Raw genomic sequence first — 12,484 nt, 5'->3', positions numbered from 1 at the left:
AAGAATAAATATAAATAAAAATATATATAGTGGAATGTGTGTAAATATCTTATATTAATATTGTATATATGAACAAAAACGAGTGAAAAAACCCATTCCCCCTCCATACCAAACCCATTCCCCCTCTATACCCCCCCCCCCCGCGCGTGCATCGGCGGCTCTCACCTGCGGCTTGTAGGGCAGCGGCAAGCCGGAGCCGAACAGCGGGTTCATGATGACGATGTCGCACTTCTCGATGGCCATCAGGTTGGCGAACGCCTCATTGCTCGCCGGCCGGCCGCGGTCCTGCGAGAAGACGGGGTTCGTCGTCGTCTGGCCGAGCCGCGCGTCGGCGTGCACGCGGAACAGCGCCTCTATTGCACACGGCTCCCGGCACTTGCCCCGGAACCACCTGAAGCGACGGCGACGCTGCATTATAGGTTGCGTTGAATCGCGACATGTTGCAACGAACGCTCATGCGCGCTCATGGTGAAGCTGACGATGTGACCGCACTTGCCCCAGAACAACCCGAAAAGATGCTACATTAGAGTTGGCCTGGATTGGCATGCGAGAGTTTATGTTGTTAGGGACAGTCACGCGCGCTCATGATGGTACTGCACTTGCCCCCCAAACCACCGTAAAAGATACGGCCAGCGAAGCTACTAATTTACAGGATGCGTGAATCAGCAGAGTGAGTGTTCATGTTGTTAGGGAGAGTCACGCGCGCTCATGATGGCCAGGTGCAGCATGAAGGTGCAACGCAGTGACGTCATGTGATATTCTTAGTTCTTACCTCATGCATTATCATGCAGACGCAAACGCCCACACGCATGACAAACACACGTCGCGGACAGTTATAACTGATGTGTTTACTTAATAACGAGAAGGCACTTCATGATGATAGGGCACTTGTCCCGAAACTACCTGAAAACGCGTCGCCAGTGTTGCTTCATTACAGGAGACATGCAAGTGAGGTGTGAGAGTTAAACTCGTAAGGGATAGTCGTTTGTGCTTATCTCATTTTGGGAAGGTTCCTCGTTTCGAGAGCGCTATGAGGTTGTTAGGCGTCATAGCACACCGACTGCAGTCACTAACGCGGAGAGGGTCTATGTCCCCCAGGGTACTGCCGGAACGTACCCTGGGTACGGTCCGGTATACCGGAACGTACCCTGGTACTATTTAATATGCCGGACCGTACCTCGCCTACTCCACTAACGAGTCTAGGGAGTCGCCTACGCCTACTCCCTAACCCTAACCCGAACCCGAACCATATCAGATAGTTACCAGGGTACGTTCCGGCAGTACCCTGGGGGACATAGACCCTATGAGCGTCACTAACAGTCTAGCTCTAGTACTATAGCCCTTAGCTCCGCCGCAGGGCTATAGAACATTCTATGTACTACGAACTAGAACGTACTATGTACTACGCACTAGAACGTACTATGTACTACGTACTAGAGCTACTAACAGTCGTGCTTGTTCGTATCCAACGAACATCAAACAACTGTTGCAAGTGTTGTAGGCTCGATGCAGTGTCTGCAACACTGCAATGATGCTGGGACACCATGCCTGCACCACACCCATGTTGAGATGCCTGGAGTGCTCAGTTTATTGACCAGCAATAAACTAAGGGCCAAAACATCAACGATTCGCAAATGCATATGATAAATATCATATTTTCTTATTGCTTCCCCTAAATCAAGCCCGTAATATTTATAACCTAAATAATTTGTTCAAGCGTGCACATGAAGCTCCTCTGCAATTCCAAACCATCGCTATGCAAATATAGGTGGAGATTTGTCTGCAGTGCCAACTAGTAGCACATGCAATGACTGAATATAAACCTGGAACCCTGACTGAAGATATCACTTGTACGGTTGTACCCCACTCCTCCTCAAATTTCCCACCAATATGTCCATTTCACGTTAACCTCTTTATAGGTACGCTTTCCCGATTTAGTCAAGTCACTTAGAAACTACATACATAAGTGCATATTATCAGAAGTAGATAATAGGGAAGATAATAGGAAGATAATAGTTCCCTATTATCTACTTCTGACATTATACACATGTGTCAAAGTGCTCGTATGGCAAACGTTCGTGATTGCATTTAGATAGATGCATCATCACTAGATAGATGCAGGCGTGAAATAGTGAGCACGAACATTCTCATACAGGAGAACACAGCAGTGTCGCATGGCTAGGTGGTGAGCACCTCACATGCAGCAAAGCCGGTGCTTCTGATATACAAACCACACATCCACAGAGGGCGCCACTTGTTTACACTTGACAAACGATGTAATCACACCAATTCCAGCCGAATAAGAGCAGTGAACTGAACGCAAAAAAGCAGCCGGCAAACGGGAATTTAAGAATAACCACACAAAACAAATAAGGATGACATCTTTCATATAGGTGACAGAATGAATACGCACACGTGATAACACTGATGTTTCTACACAGCCCACGCCATCGGTAAACTTTGTAAATGTGATGGTTTTATCGTCACTCACGTATTGCTGCGCAATGCGCAGCCCTAGAAAGCACATATTTACTAAAGGCCGCAAAAGGTGAATGTACAAAGTTAATCCGCTGGGTGAGTGTACCAATAGAAAGCATCGCGTATACTGCCGTTCTGTTATCATACTGACGTGCTTTTCTGTTATCTAGATCACTGCTATCTACTTACATATCTGCCCATTCAATTCATCTCTCAATGCAAGTTGTTCACACGAGGATAAACAGCAATCAGGTTTCATCGTATTTATTAATGTCCATTGAAACACAGGCATCGAGTTTCTAAATGCATTCTCGATAGAAAACGTTTTCCTACACTTATATACGCACGCACGCACACACGTACGCACGCACACAAACTCAGCTTTTATGAATGGGGACATTCAAGATATCAATTATCCCAAGAGAAACTTGCAGTGCGACTACTTGACGACCCAGTGCCAAACCCATTCTACTCAGAATCTACTCACAATCTCAACAACCACGCCCTAGCTACTATGGAAGGCGTAACACCACTATGTCGTAGTCACGCTATACTCCTAACATAGAAGCATCGCTACGCATACAAACCGGCCTACAAACGCGCGCACATAAACTGCGTGACCAAGGACAAACGGTCGAAAAATGTGGAATTCTTTGAAATAAATATACATCAGTTAATTCCATCTCGTCCCACATTCTGAATCGCTATACTGGCGACACAGAAGGAGCTCTATATACGGTCATCTGCTATATATGTTCTCTTGACTATACCTGCTATCAAGACTGTATTAAGAATGCTTAAAGGCATAATAGGCCCATTGATTATGCAAAGTTGACGAATGCTACAGTAACAGTACCTTTTGTAGTTAATAAGTACATTACCTTATAGCCAAATGCGTATTAGTTTGTCCAATATCACTGCTAATTACTAAGAAATGTCTAATTGAAATCCATAAATCTGGTAATCTGGCACCAACGCTAAATTGGTTGCCAAGAAAAATAGCCTCAAATTCGGTTAGGTGACGTCACATGTTGCTACGGGTGTTGAGCAGAGAATTGTTTGTACCGGGATGCTTATAATGACTAATGAGCTAGTAGAATGTATCTCTGGGTGTATTCTCGGTATTGAGGCACAAGTAAATAACCGTGGGTGCCAATGAACGGGTACCAACATGTCTTCAATTTCAGATACAGGTGTATTCGTTTGACCAATATAGGTAAATACGCGTAGTGCCATCTGCTTTCCATGTTTAGTCTGTGGCCGTGGTTAGTCCAACAGTTACGGTACTGTACTATCGCTAGCATTGCGTACGGCCGAGCATGCGTGCGAAAATGTCCGGTGCACTATAAATCTGTATCACATCCGTTTCGCCGTCAACTGATTTCTTGGACTGCGGATTTCAATTAGACATTTCTTAGTAACAAGCAGTGATATTGGACAAACTAATACGCGTTTGGCTATAAGGTAATGTACTTATTAACTGCACAAGGTGCCAGTTACTGTAGCATTCGTCAACTTTGCATAATCAATCATTTGAATGGGCCTATTATTCCTTTAATACTTTCTTAAAACATTCTTAATACGCTCTTGATGCTATGACTACCCTACATGCTGGACACTTACAATTCCAGACGGCCGATCATCTGTCGTGACAGTGCGTTGAGGGGTCCCGTGTCAAGATGCAGACACTCCAGCACCTGATCCAGCGGATGGAACTTGGCGCGTGCGCCGGGTTCCTCGACCACCGCCGACACCTTGTCTGTTGCGATAACAACGAAAGGCAAAAGGTCATTCGCGGGACTAGTTTACGCACATGCACTGACGCACGCACACACAGACACGCACGCATGCACGCTGCGGCACGCACACACAGACACACGCACACGCACACGCACACACGCGCGCGCGCACACGCACGCACACACAATGTATGGTTCATCCCTGTTCATAAGAGGTGCGTATTCCCCAGGTTTACGTGCACAGGTTTGGTAATCATCAATCTAATATATATTTAAAAAAATGACAAAAATTTCCGTGGCACACATCTGACACTTATACCCTCAATAATACGTACTCCGATTAAAGCCCCGGTCGGTTTTTACCTGCTAGACATTTCCTGTTTTACATGAGCACCTTAATTACACCATACATCCTCTACACTATTTATCGAACCCAGCTTGTTGTGTGTGTGTGTGTGTGTGTGTGTGTGTGTGTGCGTGCGTGCGTGCGTGCGTGCGTGCGCGTGTGTGTGTGTGTGTGTGCATGCGTGCGTACGTGTGTGTGTGTGTGTGTGTGTGTGTGTGCGCGCGAGCGTGTGTATGTCTTGCAAGAACATCCGGCAACACAACAACCACAAAAACAAAGATCAGACGTGACCCTCGCAGTTTGCTATCGGAATGACACTTGCATATACACACAAACCAATGTGCAGCGTCATTGCAAAGTTCCCAAACACACAAAACATGCTACAAACATACTGCCGTCGTTACGTGCGAAAATTGTCACTGAACCGGTCTAACCTTTTTTTCTGCACGCGAACATTGAAAAACTATATGGGCGGAATCGTTTCGTTTTTAAAGTCCCTTGATCTGGCGTTTCCAGAATGCTCGAAGTCAATTTGCGATATTATGGCAGCTGTTTTCTTTAGCTGCGTTTTTGTAATTCAAGCAATGCAATTCCACTCACAGCTGCTTGGGGTTTCAACAGCCTCTTTGTCTGCAATAGCGCCTGGTAATTCCAGTCAATTCGGCAGGCACATATTCCAATTAGTCCATTTCTGATATCCTTTACATCCTGGCAATTTCCCCATACAAACATCCTCCATAACACTAGAAAAGGCACCACCCCAGCATTGGGACTTACCTTCCTGGAGTGGCAACCCATGATTCGGCTGGGCCGAACCTATCTAACCCTGCCGCCACAGATGCCTATCTCCGAATCACAACGTTCTCACCTTAACAGCTTCTTCATCCTAAGATCGTCATAAACCGTGAAACTTTCTCATCCCAACATCTTTTCTAGATTTGCAGCTTCATTATCTCAGCCTCTTCCGGTAACCTTCGCATCTTAACATATCTGCTATCTTGGCAACCTCCTTATCCTAGCATCTTAACCATGCACGCTAGCTGGGAACCTTCTCATCCCAACATCTCTGCAAGATTGGCAACTTCCTTATAGTAGCATCTTCACCCCCCCCCTGGTGGCCTTCTCATCTCAACATTTCTGCAAGATTGGCAACCTCTTATCCTAACATCTTCACAAACCCGGTAACCTTCTCATCTTAACATCTCTGCTATCTTGGCAACCACATTATCCTAGCATCTTTGTAAGATCTCTGCAAGATTGGCAACTTCCTTATACTAGCATCCGCGTCACTCGGGCAACCTCCTCATCCCAACATCTGCGTTTACTGGGCAGACTCATTATTGTAGAATCCTCTTCACCCTAGTAACAGCATCATCCCAACATCTGTGTTCTTTTGGCACCCCCCCCCCCGCCCCACCGTCGTAACGTCCTGACATTCTTATACTTGCAGCACATTTTAATAGATTTCCTCAACGTTAGATTACGTCTCCCTAGAACTGAAACACCTAACGAGCACAGATTTATTCAACCCAGTAATTACACCTTGCGGAATTACATGATTACACCATAAAGATTATATCCTTGACATTGAATTAACCATCTAGAGCGGATAGGATTCGTGATCGTGAAGGGCAAACAAATAAGACACTAACTGTAACTCGCTGCTTGAGACGGTGTGAAGGTGAGTTAGTGTGAAGGACACCGCAAGAGTTGCAAATAGATGTATAGTGAAAAGTTGAGGTACAGCTATCGTAATAACGGTCTATAGGCCACGGAATGCTACGATTCACAACTCCGAATCTTAGAAACTGCAGCAACAAATTCTGCTCAACCAGCCCTCTAGCAGCACAAAGTCAGAAAAGACAAAAGGAAAGTACAGTTGCGCAACACACTGAGAATATATCCGAATAGCGTAATAACCGTTAGTAATACATAAAGTACAAGAGCCTACGAGTTCATAAGTGCACCACGGCAAGCACTGAGAGATGGAAATTACTTAATCCTAATTCTAATTACGGTACCTAATCAGGCTGCTCCTAATGCATATAGAAAAAAAATATAATCAAAAGTTTATATCACGCGCCAAAGAGAAGAAAATACATTATCAGTTATACGAGTTATGAGAGTTATACGGAGTATGAGGGTAGGAGAGAGGGTGGTTGCCCTGCCATTCCTTCATTCTTCGACGAATGTTTCCTGGCCCCTTCTTTTCGTCCCCTTAGTTCCACATTCACTATGCTCTGACATTAGGTGCTACTTGTAAGTCTGGCTAATCTTGAACCCCGGCTTTCAGGCAGCTACTAGCCAACGCCCATATCAGGATAAAATTCTAGGCTAGAATTTATGGCACATCATAATTAGGCGACACTCCGTCTTCCTGTACGCTCGTAAGTTCAAACGGAAATCATAGGTTTGTAAACGTGTCGTTCCCATGTATCTACTACATGTATGTGTATTTAGATAGCGTTTTAAAGCAGATACCGTTTTACGTAACATGCTCATGTGCTAAAATAATGTTTTAAAGGCAAAGCAAAAACCCGCACAAAACCACACGACTGAACGAAACCGCAAATATTTTCTGCTTACAGCTATAGACCTGAATACACAAAAACGATAAATAGTAAACAGTAAAACGTTCTGCGGCCTGGATTGTTGGCATAGCGTTTACAAAGACGGACTCCAAACGTCACTGTAGCATAGCCCGCAAGTCAATTTTGAACGACCCGGCGCCTGTCTAAGATGTAGTAGCATTTACGCACGCGGCGGCACATTATATTATTGCACGCGCGTAGTGGACACGCAGTTTTCTGAAATCACAAACCGGACGACCCGTCGAGAGAGCTGAGGCAAGTCGAATTAACTGCGCGGCCCCTACATCTCACCGGGACAAGTTCCTACCAGGACCCGCCCTCTACGTAGTGCATTTTGAATGTATTGTAAATACCAATTTGTCACCAAAAAGAGAAACTGAACGAATCCAAATACACGCGTACACACAAACACAATTACTGGCTCGCACGCAGGCACGCACACGCACGCACGCACGCGCGCACACACAAGTTCCGCTGAGAGGGTCTATGTCCCCCTATCTATGCTATGTCCCCTGTCTATGCTGAGAGGGTCAGCATGGAGGGGCTGAGAGGGTCCGGTATACCGGAACGTACCCTGGTACTATCTAATATGCCGGACCGTACCTGGCCTACTCCACTAACGAGTCTAGGGAGTCCCCTACGCCTACTCCCTAACCCTAACCCTAGCCATATCAGATAGTTACCAGGGTTCGTTCCGGTATACCGGTCCGGACCGTACCCAGGGTACGTTCCGGCAGTACCCTGGGGGACATAGACCCTATGAGCACAAGTTCCACCGCCCAACAGAATCGTGAATGAAATTCATGCGACCATGTTTGACTGCTTGGCCAGAGAGGACAATAGAGGGACGGTTACCACCGGCGTTTCTCTGAGTGCTACCTCAGGGTTCATAGTAGTAAGACACATGTTGAAATAAGGACGTATAAGACCCTTTCTTGAGGCCAAAATAAGACTTTTTTACACGATTTCTGATAGATCACCGACTATTAAAGTACACTAACAATATTTATATACACAATTGCACAGCAGATTTAATTATTCCGTATTATATATACAACAATTCTTACTCTAAGTCGAGAAAAAACAAGGACTATTAAGTACTTTTCTAAGATTTCACCAAGGGCCCTTATTTTATTTTTGGCAAAATAAGTACTTATAAGACTTTGGAAGACCCGCTACGAACCCTGTACCTTCCACGATGGATGGCTAACTGCAGGGAGTTGCGGTCGGCCACTGGATAACACGTCTACCTAGCTTACACTACGAAGGTTGTTACAAGTTTCTGACCAAACCTGGGTAAGAACCTGGGGCCCGTTGTCAGAAACAAAATTAGTATTAACGTTAGTCATAAAATTAACCTTTTTTTTCTCTCTCTCTTATGGCCCTGTCACACATTGACGATTTAGCCAGCGTATGCCGGACGTATCAAAAATTTGGTGAATACGCTGGCGTACGTCGAATAAGTTATGGGTAAGCTTTGTATAAGTTAAGAGCACGCTGAAGCACGCTGAAGCACGCTGAAGCACGCTGGTATACGTCGTAGTACGGCGAGGTTGTCTAAAAATTTTGAGCATGCTCAAAATTTTCCGACGTATGCCAGCGTATGCCCATACGTCCCGCATACGTGGGCCATAAGTTGTAGGTAAGTTATGAGATCGTTGACACACGTTCACACACGTTACTTGTAAGTTACTCATAAGTCGAAATACGTCGAGATAATGTCTAGCGTACCCAAAACTTATTTCTAACTTATGAGTAACGTGCTTTGAACCTATGTGTAACTTATCTCCAACGCATATTGACGTATGTAGACGTATTTGACGTGTTCCGGACGACCACAGAACTTACTGAACGTGTTTCTAACTTACAGCTACCGTATAATGGCGTATTGGCAGCGTTTAAGGGAATTGGTATATAAAAATAGTATTGGCATGTTGATACTGCGACGGTGATGTTGATACTGTGATGTCTAGTGCGGTTATGATTTGAATCGTCGAGCGGCAGCCTTTTTATAGGCTACGACACGTGATCGTCGGCGATACTCTGCCGCGCGCTATGCACAAGTTAGACTATCGTTGGGCATAAGTTGTGAACGCCGGCAACACGCTAAGCATTCGTTGGTATAAGTTATCTTATAAGTTATCGAAACGTTCTATATACGTTACTAATACTTTAAGTATACGTCCAACTCGTTATGAATACGCTATGTATACGTCCAACTCGTTATGAATACGCTATGTATACGCCCAAAATTGAAAAAAACATTGATAGTTCAGCGTATTCCAGCGTTTTAGAGAAATTTTGATACGTCCGGCATACGCTGTCTAAATCGTCAATGTGTGACAGGGCCATTAGACCGTTGACAAAAGCATGGTAAAGTTTCATGACGAGTACGTTTCTCATACGCAGCGTGTAGACGTTCGGTATACGAGTAAAAGTAATCGATAAAACTATTGTAAATTGCCACTTCGTCTGTCCACTGTTCACTTGGTCTAATTGGCAGTAAATCAAAAGAGTCCATGACCCCCTGACCTCTGTCTGCCCTGGCTCGTTAGGATTGGATTAGGGTTAGGGTTAGGGTTAATCAGAAATAGCTAAACGAGCCAGGTCAAACAGAGGTCAGGCTAGTAGACCAATTGGTTGTTGACGAAACGCCAATAAACCAAGACTAATGTTAAGACTAATTTTGTTTCTATAGCAATGGACCCCGGCCCGCTACATTGAGGATTGTGAATCGCGCAGGGCTCGGTGGACCACGTGAAATAGCGGGCCCGTCTCCAGTAATAAGGAACGTAAAACAACCACTGAGGATGTAAAACGCTCTGGCAGTGACCACCCCCTGCGTCATTCGGCTTTGCGTAATACTCTTGGGCCGCTGACAGAGTCTCAAGTACGATACTGAAAGTCGGGATTTGGCACAAGTAAACTTCATATTCCTACACGCAACGCCGCCTCTCCGGTGGCACAACCTGCCTGAAAGTCTGAGGCACCGTGGAAATCTACACTGCTATAAATTCCTTTTCGAAATAACAGCACTGCAAAAGAATGCTGCGCAGGGCGTGTGCTATAGGGGCTTTGCACGCCTGCTCACAGTGGCGTAGGCGTGGTTTTAGGACGACGTTTTATGTTTCAAGCGCGCCATATTATACCAGATTAACATTTATTTATTGAGGGTGCTTTAAATGAATTATACGTGGCATTACAGCAAGCTAACGGCGCGTGGTTTCCTAGCTAGGAAATACTAACTACAGCGGAAACAGTGCAATAACTCTGGGAAAGTAATATATAGCCACACATACCCTCGCATCGACATTTTTTCCCACATTAGGCAAACCACCTAGCTGCTATGTCAGTTGTATAGCAGATTAGCGTATAACACACACTGCTGCCCACTGACTCTATCTAGTGTAGCGACGTATTTATAGCTTGCTACCGCAAAACGACATTTCATAATCCCCAACCAGCTCTCGACTCGCTACAAAGCAAGCTGCCCCCCTGTAACCTAACTCCCCCTGTAACCTGCTCTCCATAACTCCTAGTTTCCAAGCCTGCGAAGTATAAGCACTAACCATTAACAACGATCTCCATAATGCTGCACAGAGTAAGCCCCACCGCCTCTATCCACCATCGCTAATACCACGACCAGAGCCAGCTCACAACGCCAGTATTCGCACAGTATTCCTATCTTACTGCGAAAATCCGACATTGCGATTTTATGTCACACACGCGGAAGAGCTGAAATTGGCCTCCAACGTGTTGCTACGATGTGGCATTGACGTACGCGTGGAGGGAATGGAGCGTGTGGACCGACCTCTAGGGGCGAGTGCGCGAATCATCACTTCAAAATCTGCGCCGACGTACCGTCGGAGCCAGGGTCGGCCGACCCGCCTCCTAGCGAATAGTATCGTAAATAATAATAGTTACCCTTTTCGCTAACGGGTATGAGCACGAGCGCCTGGAAGGGCATGTTTGGTTCGTCCTCGTCTGGTGCTGGTAGCAACAGGGCGCGCTTGCCTAAAACAGAACAAAAACGGATAGAAGCGCCAGCACTTGACAGTGTGTGAGACGAAATGCCGGCACGCATACGCACGGGTCTAGACTGCCTCGCGGCGCATCTACGAGAGAATACGCGCGTAAACACACGTGTAAATATGCAGCGCGAATATTCTCTCGTAAACCGCTAGCAGTGATCGATTGTCACTTAACACATATCCGCGTTGGAAAGAACTAGTTGTGTGCGAACACGTGTAGGTAGCACGTGTATAAGGTACGTAAGGTATATACGTAAGGTATAACTAACGTGACGTGCAAAGCAAAGTTTCACCGTTCAATCCCATGGAATAAGAATTAATTCAGGTGCACAAAATAACAATCATTCATGCCAACGTGGTAACTCATACTCCCCCCCCCCCAAATATGACCACGGCGTACCATGACCACTAAAAAAACATTAGATGCGTTATAGTATATAGTTATAGTCCCTCTTTGTGTTTAGTCTTCATCTTTCAGCTAAATTTAAAGCATTTGCCGTCCAAGCATATATATGAGCAGCAAGCATGGCGCATCGGACAGATAGCAGTCACCATGGTAACTGATGCCTCCCCCCATGAATTTATATCGTTATTTGACAAATTGACAAGTTATGACAAATATTTGGCATTATTAACCCCTGATACGCTTTCTCTCAATGCATCGTGGCGCGAGCATCAATCACGATCGAGTCACACACCACTGATTTGGGTCTTGCTTCACTGCTTGCATTAACATTACCAAGACATCTTTCTTGATTTACTTGGTTACTAGGTAGCTCTGTATTAATTGTTACTATTTACTCTCCGACGGACCCAGGAGTTTTAAATGGGAAGATGGCTACGGGTTTCTATTAACGATTCAGTGTTGCAATTAAAAGTAGTAGCATGAAGGAACGTGAAATCGAGGCTGGATCCCTTTTTGAGATATCACAGGCTCTTTTAGTTTCTCAATGTCATATTGTTTACATGGGGAAATATTTTTTTCCCGAATGACGCATCTTCCCTAGTTTGTTTTAGCTGAAACTAAGAAATTAATTTGTTCACGCATTTCAATGAGCACTATTATTAGTATTAAGTTTGTTTGTGCCCTGAAGTGGAAGCACGTACACGCGGGTACACGCACGTACACGCAGGTACACGCAGATACACGCACGTACACGCACGTACACGCGGGTACACGCACGTGCACGCGGGTACACGCACGTACCCCCTTCCTTTTCCTTTTCCCATTTCCTATTTAGACTTTTAAAATAGGAAACGGATCAGAAACCCATTTCCTATTTATACTTTTAAATACCT

At 45.2% G+C, this 12,484-nt stretch overlaps 1 protein-coding gene across 3 annotated transcripts in view; it reads right to left on the bottom strand.

Moving 5' to 3' along the window:
• Positions 1-12,484, bottom strand: part of LOC106806712 (krev interaction trapped protein 1-like) — a 61,296-nt gene that overhangs the window by 10,116 nt on the left and 38,696 nt on the right. For all 3 annotated transcript variants that reach the window (XM_014808736.1, XM_014808738.1, XM_014808737.1), the window contains exons 3-5: positions 11,079-11,168; positions 4,102-4,237; positions 166-391 (exon numbers count right to left, since the gene is read on the bottom strand). In XM_014808736.1, the coding sequence (XP_014664222.1) occupies positions 166-391; positions 4,102-4,237; positions 11,079-11,168 (452 nt within the window). The remainder of the gene's footprint in view (positions 1-165; positions 392-4,101; positions 4,238-11,078; positions 11,169-12,484) is intronic.

The sequence above is a fragment of the Priapulus caudatus genome, unplaced genomic scaffold, assembly GCF_000485595.1.
Source record: "Priapulus caudatus unplaced genomic scaffold, Priapulus_caudatus-5.0.1 Scaffold175, whole genome shotgun sequence".
NCBI classification, from domain to species: Eukaryota; Metazoa; Priapulida; class Priapulimorpha; order Priapulimorphida; family Priapulidae; genus Priapulus; species Priapulus caudatus.
This window is presented reverse-complemented; position numbering and strand designations above follow the sequence as displayed.